Source organism: Chinchilla lanigera, unplaced genomic scaffold (genome assembly GCF_000276665.1).
Source record: "Chinchilla lanigera isolate Chin_1 unplaced genomic scaffold, ChiLan1.0 scaffold00005, whole genome shotgun sequence".
Lineage (NCBI taxonomy): Eukaryota > Metazoa > Chordata > Mammalia > Rodentia > Chinchillidae > Chinchilla > Chinchilla lanigera.
In genome coordinates, this window is record NW_004955406.1 from 38620769 (window position 1) to 38638014 (window position 17246).

Below are 17246 nucleotides of genomic sequence, written 5' to 3' on the forward strand. Positions count from 1 at the left end.
AGGTAAGCTGTTTTGCTATTTTTTTTAAGTTAAAAATCCCACCCATTCAACTGCTGTTATTCTCCATTACTAAATGGAGAAGAAATACCTACAGACTGTAAAACCTTTAAACACAATTTGCACAAATTAGAGCTAATGGCAGGTTTGCAAACCATCCAGCTCCTCTTAAAGGACTGAGGGAGGAGCACCAGTGCCCCCCAATCATACCATTGTTATGTTTGTGTTTGTACCTTCTTTGAGCACAAAAACTTCAAATATAGGTAAGATGTTCTCAGATTGGTGTGACTGGCCCTAAAAGAGCCTAAGAAAATGTTTATCATTTATGCTGACCACCTGTACTAGAGAGATTAGTGACTAGAATCTCTCTCTACTAGGTACCCAGCCAAAAATGAAGGAAACTGTCTTATTGAATCTGTAACTCAATACAGCTTGAGACCACTTATTCAGTTTATACAGATGTACATATCTCCCTGGAGCAAACGACTGGGACTGATCGGTTTGGGAGGTTGATTTCCTATAAACCATTAAAGATACTCTAGGTGTTCAAGGATAAAAAGTAACTGTGGAGCCTTTTTTTTTTTTCTTTTCTTTTTGACTGGCAAATAAAACATAAAGGCCAGGTGAAATGGGGAACCATGAGATAGGCTCACCTGGATGTGTGTGGGGCTCTGTGGCTGTGAGGAGGGTTGTGCCTTTCAGACCTTTACCTGGAAAGGTAAGTATTTCTAAATTTTCTGCCCTGGAGAAACTCTACCCAATCCTGGGCTGGAGGAGGGTTATATGTGAGCTTCTGACAGGTGTGCATGTCAGTGTGAGCTGTGCTAGTCCTGCACTTGGTCTTGGGATGTGCCCTCATCTGACCTGACGACTTTTCTGCTGCATCCTCCATTGAGCACCAACCTCCTTAGCAGACTCTCCTTCCTTTCCAAGGGCCTTGCATGAGAGGGGCCCAGCAGCCAATCCCCTTTTAGATTGGTCCTGGGATTTTTACTTTGCTTACTCTGGAAATATTATTCCATTCTTGCCCCTAAGCTCTGCCCTCCCAACCCTGCTCTGTGCCCTGCTGTCTTCCCCCTCTTCTTGCCCTGCCTTGTTTCCAAAACTGCTTCCTGTAGAACAGTCCACCAGATTGTTTCCTGACTCTCTCCTTCACGCTGATAATTTCCAAATTCTTCCACCTTAGTCTATTTGTACTTATGTGTTAGATTAGTCACTTTCATAGTTCATGTCTTTAAATTCTCTAGGAGCCAAAGACCACTTCCTATAATGATAATGATCATTCAGTGTCAGCACCAGTGAAGGTGAGAGCCAGGGACTTTCAACTGATTCTTAAATTTGGTACCTGCCCCTCTGTAAACTTTTCCATGTGCTACTCCATGACCTTCTGTCCCTTTCATGGACAAAATGCTTACAGTCAGCAGAGGGATGCCCAGTCCCTACCATCCAGTGCCACGTGGGACTGTTTGGCTGCCCTGTTTTCCAAGGTAGTCATTCTCCCTCTTTGGGGAAAAGCTATCCATTGGTTTGTCTCTGCTTGTTTTACCTTTTCACTGTTTTTCCCCTCAAGCTGCCTTTCATCCCAACCTGTTATGCCACTAACGTTTCCTTGCCATCCTTCTCATTGTATAAGAGACCTTTGCTGATGATTTATGACCTTTTCATCACCATTCTAGCACACAGGATTGTCCATCCTCACTGACAAGACTACATCTGGGTAACAAATCATTTCCCTCTTCCCAGAGAGCTGATGGTCTCAGTGTGAGGGTCAGTGTAGATGGTCACTTAGGAAAGACTTGGAGCAAAATATGCAGACTGTGATAAACTCTTATTTATTGAAGACTTTAAGTCCCTTATGGAATATATAGTATTAGGAAAATTACCTGTGGGCTGGATTAGGACATTAGTCCTCCCAACTCCATTATAGCCAGACATTCTTAAGTTCCCCACTCTTATTCAGAATATGAGTCCTTTGTGAATACTACAACATGAAGTAGGACATAGAGAGCACAGTTAACTGTGAACCTAGTGGTGCATGTACTCATATATAGCAGATTGAAAGCATGTTAGCAATTCCAGAATCCTAGACAAGCCATCTAGACTGTAGAGGAGAACTGGCAGGGTTAATGCAGCCTCCTAACAAAGCAGCTTAGAAAGCTTTCCAGCCCTGGTTCAGTTATTTTGGTATGTCTTACCTCACCCTTTTAAAGAATACATGCCATATACCGAAAGTGCTTAAATAACAAACCTCTCTCTTACTTTTTCTTGTTTTATTTTTTAAAATAAAAAAATGAGACAAGAATCTAGAATGAAAACAAATGGGAGTAGGGGACTGAGTAAGGGATGGGGGATGGAATGGGGAGAGAGAAAAGCATCTGGGCTTAGGAACACTCCAGATCCTCAGCTCCAGTCCAGATGACAGTGAAGGAAGGTCCCTGAGGCTATGGCTCAGCCGTGTGAATTTGGTTAAGAAGGACCTAAACCACATGGCAGGCTGTCATTCTCAGAAGTGATCCAGATGTGCTTTTGAGAGCCGAGCGGCTATGCTCAGATGGCCAACCTCTAGCATACTTAGACTTCAGCCAAGAATCCCAGGCACCACTGTCCCTTTCCTGGTGCTTTTCTCCATTGCACACCCCCCATACATAATTTCTCATTACTCCTGCGTTCTTCATTTCCTTTCTTGCATGCAAAGTAAAAACAAAAAGTCACATGGTATCTTTGTCCTACTTTTTTCTCCTCTGGTTTGTCTTGTCTGTCTGTCTTGTCTGTCTGTCCCCTCCATGTCTCACTCTCTGCAGAACCTCCACCAGCTAAAACAGATTCAAACCTTGAAGCAGATGAACGAGCAACTGCAGGCTGAGAACAGAGCCCTGACCCGAGTGGTGGCCAGACTCTCGGAGTCCATCGAGTCCTCGGACACCCAGGAGCTCTAGTTCTTGCCTTTCCTCTTCACCTCACTTTCCTCCTCCACTACTCCAGGCAGGTTTACTCTTCTTATTGGTCCCAGAAACCCTGTGCTCATTCCCTCCAGCCAAGCCTCCATGTGCAGCTTCCTAGAAAACTTGGTCATCTGGAAATGGGAGGAGCCAGGACTGAGACCATAGAATGGGACATAACCGCCTAGGGCAAGGGAGGCAGTGGGGGAGACTTGCCTGGTCAGCGTGTATTTGGTAAGATCACCACATTACCTTCTCTTTTGCTAGAGACTGAATATGGATTTCCTCACTTAGCTACACAGAGATACACGTGTGTGTGTGTGGGGGGGGGTGTACCTGTGTACATACATGCACACACATTTCTTCAATGGGATCTTTGCCAACCTGAGATAGAGCTTTCTCAGTCAGCGGTAATCAGGTATGACCCTTGTAGCAATTGGGGTGGCTCTGGATTCCAAATTGTGGCTGGGCCTAGGGTGACCAAGAGCAAAGTCTCTCAACCCTGGCTGCACCCCAGAACCACCTGGGAGCTGTTAATATATACGAGTGCCTGAGCCCATCCCAAGAAACAATGGTTTGAGTTAAGGCCCCACCGTCATTATTATTTTAAAGCTCTTCTGTCAGTTCTTTTGTGCGAGCGGTATTGAGAACCACAGCCATTTGGATACCAGACAGAACTAAGTTCCTACATGTGACACCACTGCTGGGTGAAGAGGACTAGAACTAAAGGGTAGCGCTGTTCTGACAACTCTGCTACCAGCAAAATCATCCTCTATTCTACTGTTGGAGCTGAACTGGTTAAACATTCTCCGCCTCCTTCTGCAAGTCTTTCCTTTCTTCTTCCTCCCCCGTCTCCTCCTCCTTATTCTTTCCTCCTTTGAGACATTTCTGCCTCAAATCTGCCACAAATCTCTGGGCCTACAGATATCTCCTTCCCATCTTGATTATGTGCTCTGTGAGGTAGAATACAGCCTATATATAAATGAGACCCTCAAATAGTGAGGCCTTCCCTACAGGGACTAGCTTTGCAAAGGAAGTGACAGGCAGTGAAGCAGAGAGCAGAGATTTATTTTCAGCTGAGAACCAAAATATGTGTTTGGCAAACTGTAACCTTTCTCTGGCTGTGGATCTAAAAGACAAGCTCACAGACAGCTTATTTTCCCATCCCAAGATAGTGTGATGGGGTCACCACTGCCCTGAAATGAGTTTTTAATTTTCAACAACAATCTAATTAGTCCCTGACCAGGGCCTGTTCTTTTTCTTGCCTATTTGCTTTTGCCTTCAGGGTCAGTAGCTGGCAACTAATATCCTCTAGAACTGAAGCACCCAAATTACCACACAGGCTGAGCTAATATCCTGCTGCAGATGCTATCATAGGCAGAAAGAAAATTGAAAGAGAAGTGCTACCATGGCCTGGCAGTGAGCAGCCACTATTATGTCCAAAGTCTATGCTTTAAAATTAACCTAAGATTCCTAGAAACGGGGCATGGGAGCAGGGTAGCTCAGTGGTAAAGGGCATGCTTAGCATGCCTGACAGCCTTGGTTTCCATCCCCAGCACCATTCATTCATTCATTCATTCATTTTGACTTGGGACAAAGTAGAGATCCCCAAAGATGTCCCAGTCATTTTTAGTCTCCCTTTAGAATATGGGACAAAATCCAGATCTCATTTTCCCAGTGGTTATAACCATGTTAATATGTAGTTGTCATTTATTAAGGCCTGTGCTGAGTGTTTTAGATTTTTTTTCTCATTGATTCTCTAGAACCACTGTATATATTTTTTAAAATATAGTTGCAAATTGAGTAACTTCCCCCAGGTCACTTGGAGATTAAGTGGTGGAGTCACTTAACCATGTTGGGTTCCAGAGTCTGTGTCCTTCCCCAGTATGATTATAAGCTGCCTGCATATTTGGCACAAAGTTTTAGCTGTTTGTTAAACACATGGCCTAAACCATGCAGGAAGGATCTGTTGAGAAATTATAGTGTGGCCCAGAATTGCAGCTGAGGGATGGAGGACAGCATTCTGCCTTCTCAGCATTCTTGACTTCCATGTGAAAGGTTAACGTCTAAAGAGCATTTTCCTACCAAAAGAGTCTGCCACTGCAAAGAACGTCCTTACCTGGAACATGACCTTCTAGCGTAGGGCTAGTAGACTGCAGCCCATTCCTATGGCCCATACGCCATACCAATAGGTAAAAAGGAAATCAAAGAATTTATTTCATGACACATGAAAATTATATGGAATTCAAATTGCAGTGTCCAAAAATAAAGTTTTATTGAGCTGAGCTGCGCTCTTTATGTGTTGTTGTGTCTGTGGCTGCTGTTTGCTACCGCAGCGGAGCTGAGCACGTACAACAGAGACTCTGCAGACCCTGAGATAGTCACTGTCTAGCCCTTTACGAAAAGCTTGCTGACCCCTGCCAGAAGGAAAGATAACTAAGCCAAACTGGCAATGTGACCAAGAGATTTTGCCCCCTTTTTTTTAATAGTCCTCTGGAGAGATCATCTTATCTCAGCATGTAGTTCAAACCCCTTTACCAACAAAGTAGAAGGGAAGACTGCCTTTTCATGGAGTTGGGAGCAAGGCAGCTCAGGCAAGACTCCTTCTGAGACCCGTCTCTGATGGCCAGCCTTGCTCTGGTGCCCTCTGATGCTTCCTTCCTCTTTAATATATTCGTGTCGTACACTACAAGAAGTAATATTTGAGAAAATGTTTGCTTAATTGTCCAAGATGTCTTAACAGCAGACTGTGGTAAGCTAGAAATTTAGCAGTTAAGAAGCTGACGTTCAAGGAGTTAAAATGATAAGGCTTTGTTAAGCCTCATATTTGTGTGAGTACTTTCATATATCTTCTGTTTAATCATTCTTTAACTTCAAGTGAGTATCAGATAACACAGTTCATTTCTCCCTTTCTTTTGAGAATGAAGTTTATGAGGCTTTTGCTCCTTGATTTCTACAATTTCAGTTCTTTTACTTTTTAACACTCCCATAAGATGTCAGTTGTAACATGTTGCAGCTGTAAAGCTGCTTTGTCCTATTTTTTCCACAAGGAATAGAGTTCTTAATGTGGAAATAAATCACGAAAGTTCAACCAGTTTATGCAATTTTACAAAACAAAAAATGCAACCCAGTTTTGATTTGATGAACTGCTAAGCAGTGAAATGAAATCCGTTGCCATATATATACAGCATCTTCCCACCTATGGAGTCTTACTATGTCAAACGACTTTCAGAGTCGCACCCAGGCTTGGGCCCAGTATTGGGTATTAGAAGAGAGATGAGAAGATGAAATATCATGAGGCCACCCTGGGCTGATGTTTTCCAAAGTCACTGATACGAGTTTTTGAGCACTCAATTCCAGAAGGTTGCAGGGGTAGGAGGCATACATGAAAGAGAGGGTAAGCAGAGCTGGTTTGATTGATTTGGGAGAGAGGCAAGGTCCAAGAACTAAAATTTTACTTCGATATTTTCTGGATTAAAGTCTTCTTGGTAAAGTTTGCAGGTTACTTGCCTATCCTCCTGTATTGATGGAAAAACTCATCTTGGCAGTAGAAAACTCAGTATGGCCAAACACTTCAACAGACGTCAACATATTTCCACTGTTCCTCCTGTGGGCCCCACAGAGTTCCTACTTTCGGAGGGAGTAGGAGGAATGTTACTATTATTCTGTAGATAACAAAATTGGAAATGGCAGATGTTGAGAGGTTTGCCTAAAGTAAAACAAATTACTAATGACATGACAGTATCCATGCTGCAGTTTCAGTTTCTGGGCCATGAGTTTCAACTCCCACTCCCACCTATAGTGAAAGAATGATCTTTGGGGTTGGGCACACCTGGTGCAATATCAGCTGTACCACTAAAATAGCTGGCTGGCTTGGACCAGTTTCAAAAGTCCTAATTCTTTCATGTGTAGAGAAAAGGATAGCAACTGATAACAGCCATGGAATGCTAGTGGAGCCCTGTAGCACAGTGCCTCCCATGTCCTCCCATGTTATAGATAATGTTTTCCTTTTGCTCCCTTGACACAGATTTTTTATATATGGATGGATATGTGCGCATATTCATATATACCGTACTTGTATAGTGTAACTTGTATCTTCATTGCAAGATTGAAGAAAAAAGGACTATTAGTCCTTCAGGTACAGTTAGACCCCCAAGTGGATAACAGCAGAGCCAAAAGCTAGAATTAAATAAGCAGGCCCTAAAGACCTGAGCCCAGGGCTGGGGATTTAGCTCAGTGGCAAAAGCGCCTGCCTGGCAAGCGCAAGGTCGTAAGTTCGGTTCCCAGTACCAGAGAAAAAAACCAAAAAAGAAATTTAAAAAAAAAAAAAAAAAAAAAAAAAGACCTGAGCCCAGGCTGCCCTTTCCTATGGGCATTACCTGCCATGGTGGTTCTGTAAGTTTAAATGACTGATCAATCAGAGGACATCTGCATTGAGCAGATGAGAGTGTAGGTTTCTGTTGCCTTCATGGTAAGGATTTACTTACTGTGTAATGTAAATCTGGCTACCAGTGAGGCCCACACATAAAAGTACCCTTATCAAAAGCCTATTAGAAAAAAAAAAAAGCCTATTAGAATTTTTCAAATGCTTAACCGTATTGGCTCAGAGTGCCTGCTCACATAACAAAGAGTTGGATATCCAAGCTGAAGCTTACTTTTTCCTTTGTACCACAAGTTGAACAACACTATTATAATCTTCCAAGATGGCTGAACTGACAGTTGAATATTTACTCCTTCTCTACCTCTATATAAGCATCTGTTTCCTGGAATTGTAACACCATCCCTGCTGATAAGGCCTTTTGGTGTCTCTTGGTAATTATCAATGGAGAATTAAAGGAAAATTAAATATATGTGTATTGTTCACTGTGTCTTACAGCTCTGTGACCATACCTGTAACTTCCATGGGATATAATACTCGAAAGTGGGTATGTGTAGCATGACCAGCAAGCAGCTAAGTAGATTCTATTCACTGACAGCACCAAGAGGAGGTCCTTAAATCATATTGTGCACATAGAAGAAAAGCCAGTGCTACCCCTCAGCCTACTTTCTTGTTTTCACAGGGTGTGAAGCAGTGTCCTCCTTTTACTCTTTTAGGTCACCACCTTCCCCTGGTTCCTTTATGAATTCCTTCCCTATGTCCTAATCAACCTACTTTGGCACTCTCCCCAATTTCTCTAGACTAGAGGTAAGTTCGAGGGCAGGAGCAATTAAAAATAGCTACTGACTCAATAAAATAAAAGGATCTACCGTACTAGCAGATAAAACCTAAATACAAAGAAATATTACTTGCTAAATATGCTACTCGAAAGGTAAAGGGATATGGATTTCCTAAACATTAACATTACCCACTCAGTAAATAGAAGAATTCAAGGGAATTCCATCCTTGGGAGAAAGGGTGTTAACCACTCATTACGTGCACTGTTAGAAGTTTCCGCTCACCTGCCAGCCCGGCCTGGTCAAGGAGGGTGGAGGAGGCAGCCACTTGAGGCTCTAATGAACTCTTTCCTCTTTCCCTATAGGTGTTAACAGAACTGAAGTCCGACAATCAGAGGCTGAAAGATGAAAACGGTGCCCTCATCAGAGTCATCAGCAAACTGTCCAAGTAGACCAGGTTCCACATGTAGGAGTGGGGAGAAGCATTTGCTGCCCTACTCTTTTTATCCAGCCATTGCCTTCCAGCCAAAAGAATTGAATGTTTTGGTGGAAGGACAACTCCTCCTGACCCTCTTCAGTCACCTCTGCACATTTTCTCTGTACCTTGAATGCCCAGTTCCTCCCACACCCCCATCCTGAGTTTTATGACAGTTTTAATTAAAGCATGATTGTGATCGTCCACGCCAGCTGGAGAAGCCTTGTGGAGCACACCAAGCTCAGCCATGGACCCCAACTTCTGCTGCTCTGCTGCTTTGTCCATATTGGATTGGGTTCAAACCAAAAGGCTTCTGCCCACAGCCTTTACGTTGACCCAGCGTCCTCTGATATAGGTGAGTCTTGTGCTGGCAACTCCAAGATCCTGTCTGGGATGTGAAGAGAAATGGCAGGATAGGGAATGAATCACCAGACACTCTGGAGCTACGTTTCTTTAGAGTCCAAGGCAACCATGACTGTGCATCAAGGCTCTCTGTCCTGTACCTCTCAGGAACTGACTCATTTTTATTTCTTCTAACGGTAACCTAGTACCATCCCTGACTAGTCTGAACCCTTTTTTTCTTTCATGCCTAGCCCATTCTCCAGGGCTCACATGACCCTGGCCTCACTCCTTTTCTTTCTATCCTTCCATTCTCCCCCCACACCACCTCCTCACCTGATTGTATAAAAGCTGGCACAGAGCACCTGACCTCAGTTGTCCTCAGCCATTATAGAAAACCTGGGGACTAGAAAATCATCACGCTGGTGCCTTGGTGGCAGCATTGTGAAACCTGTCCCTGCGAAGCGAGGCCACAGCATGAATGTCAGCCTACTGTTTCCATCTCCCACTTGTCTTCTCCCTGCAAGATGATTTTTTTGTACTGGAAAATCTGGGCTGTGGATACCCCATTCTGCCATGCTCCCTTTGACCTTGTTTCCTCTCTTTGCTCTGGCACCTGCTTCTACTGAGAAATGCAGTCACTGCAAGGAGATTGGAGAGGTGGGGAGGGCAGCTTATTGGGAGCTGGGCTAGAGAGTGGAAGCAGGGAGGAAAGACATAGATGGTGAAAGTAGAGGCTCTGAGGACACTCGCAGTATTATGACAAAGATTGTTAGCCCATGGTGCTCCTGAGAATGGCGGTAAATTTGATCATTTCTGGTGGTTAGATTTAGGGGAGAGACGTTTGCTTTCTTGAAACTAACAGGAAGAAATGACTGCTTGAAAGAGGTTTAAAGGGATAAGGTACTTCCAGCCCAAGAGAGTCATGGAATTTTATTTAGGGTGGCAAGGCTCAGCAGATGCTTGATCCAGCTTTCCAGTCACAGCTTTGACCACTGTCAGGTACCTGTGGTGGCTGTGCGTTTATTACTCAGAGCCTAGGCAAGTCTAATAATCAGAGAGTTTCTGCTAATAGGAGCCAAATTTGGCCTGTGAATTCTCTGCGTAGGCTACATCTACCCTTTGTAACTCTTTAACATGACATCCTTCCGATACATGTGGTTGGTGCTCTCCCCTTAATCTTGAAGCTCATGTTTTACACAGTCCTTACAGTCACTGCTTATGTGACATGCTTTCCATGCCTGTCACGTCTTGGCCATCCTGCTCTGGACCCAAACAGCCTTTTAAAAGTATCATGCCCAGACCATAACAGAGGTCATTATAACTCCAGCCCACAGCTAAACCATTAGTTTCCAGTGATGATCTTATATTAATGTAGAGTATGTCTTTTGTAGGAATTGTATCCCGTGGTTCATTTTGAGCGTGCAGTCATTTAAGGCCCTGTCATTTTAGTGACAGTGGAGAGAGTAGTCTGTTCCCTTAACATACCTTACCTGTTAGTTGCTTTCCTGAAAACAGCAGTGTCGTTCTCCATGACTGTTGGAAGCATCCAGCGCCCTTTACAGAGAAGGTATCATTTGGGATCCCAGCTCCAGAATAGGAAGCACATCTCATCTGACAGAAACCCAGCTTTAGAGTATCCAGGTTCTCTCTGCCATTGCCACCCATTCTTCAGGAGAAGGTGCTCCTACCTTGGGACTTTGTATTATCTCAGCAGAATTAGGGCAGGAAGTTCTGTATCTTCCACTATAAGCATTCCTTTCCCTCTCTGTAAAGAAGTCAAAAGGGCATTGGCTACGTGATTCTTTTGGCATATCTTGGATGTTGGTAAAGAGAAGATTACTGTCTCTTTCACAGGAAAAGAAAATTGGATTATGAGGAAAACATTTTGAGTCTCTTCCATTCTGTAGACCAGGTAAAGGAGTTACAAAGAGTCCTTCAGATCCCTTTGTGCCTTTCAAAGTGCGGGAGGCAGGTTTCCAAAACTCTTGGGTTGGCATGACAGCCCTGCTGGCCTAGATGGCCTTTCATGGTAAAGATGCTTCCTGCCAAGAAATTTTCCATGTAACAAGAGATTTTTGGGCTGGGGTTATAGCTCAGTGGCGTGAGTGCCTGTCTAACATACAGAAGGTCCTGAGTTTGATTCCCAGTACCAAAAAAAAAAAAAAAAAAAAAAAGATTTTCAAGCTTTTCAACCTCAGGAATACTAGCTTCTATGGCCAAGAACTCAAAGTTTAACCATCCTATGTAATTTCAGTCACCTTCTCTTATGCCATTAATTTTATTAGCTAACATTCTGAATTCTGGTCTCTTCAGACTAAACACCATTTCTTTACAACTGTGTTGCCTAGAAGCTCCACAAGGTAGTGGTTAGAGGCCTCCAGCAGCCAGCTGTTTCTCCAGTGCTTGCATCCCCAGCCTTCTGTTCTTCTGCTTCTTGGCCAGTAACCTGCTTGGTCTCTTCAATGGCCACTGACCTCCCATCTGGTTTAGGTGCTCTCGAGCACCCTGCAGCTCAAACCCAGGGAGAGCTGCAGGCTGGCCAGCAGAGTGGGCATGGCTCTGTCACTTCAGAATCTTCACAGGAGGGGCTGGGGATTTAGCTCAGCGGCAAAGCGCCTGCCTGGCAAGCGCAAGGTCGTGAGTTCGGTTCCCGGTACCGGAGAAAAACAACAACAACAACAACAAAAAAAAAAAAACAGAATCTTCACAGGAAATACCAAAATAGAGAAGACAGTGTTCTACAGCTTCACACCCTGTTCCCATTGCCACACCTCTGGGAGCAATGATTGGGCCATTCCAGATTCTCTGGCTGGGGTGTGCCTTCCAGGGACTGCTAATCCTTCCAAACAGCTCCAGGGTACGATGACCCAGCCCCATCCCTGACTCAAGTGTAAGAGTTAGGCCCATCTAGGGGGCCACCACCAGAGAAGCTGAAGCGCTGGGATCCTGTGAGCCCCTGGGTGCACTCAGGTCCCTGGGCTGGTTACCAGCATGTTTCCTAGACCCACCCTGTCTCCATCCAGCTGTGGAATTTGCCCTGGTTTCTCTCCCACCCCACCCACAGAGACCTAGATATATTTGTTGCTCTCTGAGGCCACAGGTGGGCTTCATATCTGTTTGGATGATCCCGTTCTCCCTGTCCCAAACAAAACATGGACCTATTTAACAGTGCACTCAGAAAGCAGGGAGGCTAAAATGCCACTTCATAGCCTGTGGTCTCACAAAAGCATGTATACTGCTGACCATTTCTCCACCAGGAATGTTTAACTGAGCCATAGATGAGGGAAGAGAAACTGTCACAGCCATGCACTGTGCTAGCTCTCTTAATTTCTGGCCTCTCGCAGCCGGCTCAAGCCACAGACACTGTCTCTTTCTGGCGGACCTGTGGCCACCTTCCCGGCAGTGTGGACACTCATTAGCATGCGGCCATGCGAAGTGTCACCAGCTGTTCTGCTTGTGGCCTGCTTTGCCCCTTAAGCAGGAGAGCGTAAGAGTCCATCAGGGAAGAAGGAAGTCGCTGGTCCACCCCACCACGTGAGCCACTGGGTGCACTGGAGCTGTGGGAGCCTTCCCTCCCGACTGTCACAGGGCTCATCGCACCCCATCGTTTATACCCACACTGTACTTACCTCAATACATTTATCAGTCAGAGGCAGTCCCTGCCCAATGCAGGGCCGGTTGTACCTACAGATTTCATGCACCATTCTGATTTTTAAGGTAGGCTTGTGCTCTCAAAGTATGAGTTCCTCTGGGCCCACCAAGCCCGGCAGCTCTGGGCACAGAGTAAGGCATTGTGAGAGAATAAGCCCCAGGGAGTGACTGCCTGTGTCCCAGGGCCAGCTCTTCCACTAGCCGTGTGACCTTGGGCAAGGTAATCTTTAAAATCCCTTCTGGCTTAAAAGTCTATGATTTATTCATTCTTAGGAAGATCAGAGCATTTCTTAAACTTGAAATTATTGAAGCAGAAATTTCTTTTAACTTCAAAAGTTCAAGACCAGAAATTCTTGTTTTTTTCTGGATTCAAACTGTGTAACATCAGCATGTCAAGGTTGACTTCTCATTCTTCTTGGAAAGTGAGTTTGATATTGAGGGTAATTGAATGGTCTTGCAATTGCTTTCCCTCATAATGGTGTGGTAAGAATATTAAAACCTGCAGAGGTAGAAATTGGAGTGTGTGGGGAAATGGATAGAAAGCAATTTGTTGCCGGCAGCCTTTGGACAAATTGTTTTAATAGGAAATAGAGCTGCTGCTTCATTGGTTTCCTCAGCCACTTTTCCTCAGCCTGCTCAGACGTAAGCTACTGTGGCTCTTTTTTTTTTTTTTTTGCTACTGTGGCTCTTGACACCCAGGCAGCAGGCTGCATTGCACTTCTGCTTACCACCAGCTGGTTCCCAGCCTTGAACTCTGCCTTGCAACAGTAAGAGAATTTTCCTCTGTAAAAGCTTCGGCGTTTAGTTCCATAGAACTCCTCCTCTGGATTCTGAGCTATCAGAAGTAGGAGGCTCTGATGCTGTTCAAGACAGTCTTTTCTTTAAAGCAGGTCTTCAGAGGAGACTTCCAAAGCAGTAAGCATTTAAGGCCACCCAGCCACACTGCACAGAGCAGCACCCAGCTCTCACAAGCCTACAGGTCTGCATGTGAGCACAGCGGAGGGGCAGGGGCCTCGGACCTAGAGGTGGCTATGTGCTGTGGTGTGTAAAAGGCAGCCAGTCCCAGGCTTTGAACGTGGAGCAGGATGGAGGCCACGGCAGGAAGAGGCAAAGCACATGGAAATGAGTGTGTCTCACAAGTGACTTCATCCCTCAGCCTCCAGCTGAGCGGAGATTTTAATCAACTTCCTAATAGGTATTGACACTTCTCAGGAGCCGTAGACCCTATCAGGGACAGCTATTGATCTCTTGTGTTCTGATTAGATTGAGGAAAATAGATCAACTTCATTACAGCTCAGGAACTATCATTGTCACAGCCACTAAGGGATGAGGTGGTCTCTGAGAGCTGAGGAAAACAAGCAGAGAATTGGCCAGCCAGGCAGCAACCAGATGGTGAGAGAAGATGCATTTGCTTGTCCTTGGGAACTGTGGCTGAGGGTCAGAGTTGAACTGGGGCATAGCTTGCAACTGGAGTCTGGAGGCCCTACTGGGGCAGAGTGTCAGGAGGAGGCGGGGCCGTCTGAAGACCACAGTGCTGACAGAGGCAGTGAGGCTCACTCTTCCCATCTGTGCACGTCTGTGCACTTGTGCTGGCCTGGAGCTGTCAGAGTGCAGTGTGGTATATTCTTGGTCAGAAATGAGAACTCAGAAACTAATTTTACCTAAGTCCATTCTATCAATTGCTATCTTTTGCTTACCACCCCCTTCCAAGACTCCTGTGCTATTCTTCTTATCTGCTTATCATTTCAGACTGTGAAACTGTCAGAGTGATAGTTTTTTCTCCTCCAAATTTTCCCCTCATGCTTCCAATAAAATTTTACTTGGGTGGCCCCTTAAGGTGACATCAGGATGCTCTCATATCCTTCCAAAATAAGCATACTGTGCTCTCTTTCCCTCTCATCTCCCTCCACATTCTTTAGTCCTTGCTTTCCTCACTTGGACCCTGTGGTGCTTTACAGAAAGTTTTCCATGAATCAGCCAAGAATCCAGGAGGAGTTTATACACCAACAGCCACCCCCGTCCCATCCCTTCCAATTCAAAGCTCCCTGCTGTGCTAATGCCTCTCAGAGATGAGGGGTGACTCTTAGGCTTTGCAGGCCTAGGGCCGCTGAGACCGTGGGCAGCTCTGTCTGGTTTATGCCATCTTTGTCCTGAGAGGTGTAACTGGTCCCAGCTTAAGGCAGCAGTGTGTCTTCTTGGCACAAGCTGGATCCGTGTGTTGATGCATCTGTGACGGCAGCTCAGCCCATTCCTCCCTGGCAGGCGGAGGAGTCGGAAGAGGCGCACACCTGCGGGGAGCCTCCAGAGAGGCTCTGACATGCTCCCAAGACCAGCACTGGCATCAGAATACAGATCCCAAACAGGGACACATGAGTGCCAGCTCGAGCTCAACCCTAACTGACATCTCTGCCCTTGCTATTCTCCCACTCGCCTGAGACCTCAAACAGCTTTCAAACTGTCCTCTGGTACAGAGAGGCCAAGTAAGAGAGTTTGGAGGGAAGACGACTCCGGGAGGCAGGCTGCAGGGCAGAAGAGGCTTCTGGAGGATGCAGCCATCTAGCTCACATCGGTGAGCCCTTGGAGGGTTTGGTTGCCACCGGGCTGGCACCTCAAGGAGGGTCAGGACCTCCCAGAAGAGAGAAGGAATAGGTTTTGCCCTTGCATCCCTCTCTTGGGAAAAGATACAGCCTATTCTCAAGGGAATGGTTCAGACTCAGGCTTTTGGCCTTATGGTTCCACCCCCCCTTCGTTCTTGCCTCTGCCCTGACCTTGATCAAACAGAGGTGAAAGAGCAGAAAAGAACCACCCTGGGGTCTCCACACCTCTCCTGTTTTTAGTGGTAGCATTTGTCCTTATCCACCTTCTCACCTGACTTCCACCATAGTTAAAGCACCGGATGTAACTTTTCAGCTGAGTTGTATGGGTTTAACCAGTCCATTGTAAATATACCTGGAGTATTGAGGGAGGGGAAGCCAGCTTGCTTTGTGAACTGAATGTATTTTTATGCAATTTTGAGTGGCCTTTCAACCCTGAGATGGATGATTTTGTTTTACTGGTGGTTATTCTATAGTTACTAAGTATTTTGTGTTTGAAAGTTTGGGAAAAATAATATTCACATCTATATGATGCCTGTAAACACAACAGTATTTATAAATCAGTAAAACTGTTTTAACTTTGTGCAGTGAGCTCTCTCAAGGTGTGGGGCCCTCACCCAGCAGCCTCCTACAGCTGCCATTCACATAAGGGTCTTTTTGCCAGCGGTAAGTTGCGATCCCTAAGGGCGGGTCGCTGGGAGCACCAACGTGTGTCCCTAGGTGGATCCCACCAAGCCAAAGCCTGCAAGGAAGGTTCAAAAGAACCAGTAAGCAATCAGGGTTTCCAGCGACTAAGAGTAAGGCTGGCTGCGGAGAGCAGGACTCCGTGCAGGAGTGCTGAGGCTGTCTCCTTGCTCACTAGCATGCCATCTCATGGGAAGGGGAGGGCCTGTGAGCAGACTCCAAGTGCAGCTAACTGGCGGGCCCCTGGAGGTTATGTCCAAACTCCAAATGAAGGAGCCCAGCCCAGGGAGGAGCTGCAGGCCTGGCTGCCTGGCAGGGTCGGGGTGGGGGGTTGCCACGCCTGATCTTGGGCAGCCAAGGTTCCAATCTGGTTTCTCCATGCAACAAGCTCTGCTTTGGCTCTGCTCAGCCCTGCTTGCCGCCAAGCGGAAATCCCTGATCACTGACTTGGAGGCAGTCAGGGAGGATTCTTTTCCCGTGCTGTCACCCAGCTCTTTGTAGCCCTAGCAGCAGAACACACACACATGATGTCATGGTTGAAGAGTTCAGAACTGTCCCGGGGCCCGAGTGGAGGTGCTACAGGCCAAGCAGCATGTCCAATACCAGGGGCCCTTGACTGTGAATGTCTGTGTCCCCCACTAGATATGGTGAGGTCTACACACAATGTCACGGGTGGTAACATTCTGTGGGGGCGGAGATGGCATGCACAGCCTTTCTGCAGCAGAGTGAGGAGCCCACATTCTAACCCAGGGACAGGCCCAGTCCCGTCCCAGGAGCCTGCTCACACACCCAGGCCACCAGCCTGCACCACCTCAGGGACTGAAGCAGTGGGATGGGGCAGAAGTTCAAAGACCCGGACCCTTTTCCACTTGCTCAGGTGGGCCTGTCGCTGCTTCTCTGCTGCCCCTCATGCATGTGGGCCTGAAGGCAAGCCCACGTCTAGCTGTGGTAGTCCTAGAGCACAACTGCCACAGGTGGAAGCTGACAAGACAGCAGGTGGCCTGTCTTCCAACTGAGGGAACAGATCGGGGTGGGATGTGGAAAAGGAGTCCAATCCTTTCCTAGTCTTGGGGCAGTACTGCCGCGCACTCTTCGTAAACATTCCAGATCCTACCCTTCATCTCTGACGTCCTTGCCATGTGAGTGCAGGATATTTGGAGTTCTTTGCAATGGGGCAATGCAAGGCTTTATGGGAATTCTCAATTTTTAAACTCCCATGCTGTGGTCATTCCCTAAGCCCAGCTCTACTGGAGGGAAGGCAGGGATGTGGCGCACCCCAGCCTCAATGGGCTGACCCTCAGCACCAGCCTGCTTCCCCAGGGCAGCGGTGGGCACTGGCATGTGGCCTCCTGTGGGGTGCTGTGTGCCCACCCGCCACCAGAGCTCCCATTGCCTCTTCCTTCCCAAGCC

General features: G+C 46.3%; 1 protein-coding gene across 9 annotated transcripts in view; it reads left to right on the plus strand.

Annotated features, from left to right (window-relative positions):
• Positions 1–15735, plus strand: part of Ppp1r12b (protein phosphatase 1, regulatory subunit 12B) — a 231207-nt gene extending 215472 nt beyond the window's left edge. For 3 of the 9 annotated variants that reach the window (XM_005375216.2, XM_005375218.2, XM_005375223.2), the window contains one exon: positions 8456–15735. In XM_005375216.2, the coding sequence (XP_005375273.1) occupies positions 8456–8542 (87 nt within the window). In that variant the 3' untranslated portion in view covers positions 8543–15735. Of the gene's footprint in view, positions 1–2798; positions 2980–8455 lie in introns of those variants that run through there. The other 6 variants (XM_013522381.1, XM_013522394.1, XM_013522404.1 and 3 more) reach the window with 3 other exon arrangements.
• Positions 15736–17246: the final 1511 nt, after the last annotated feature.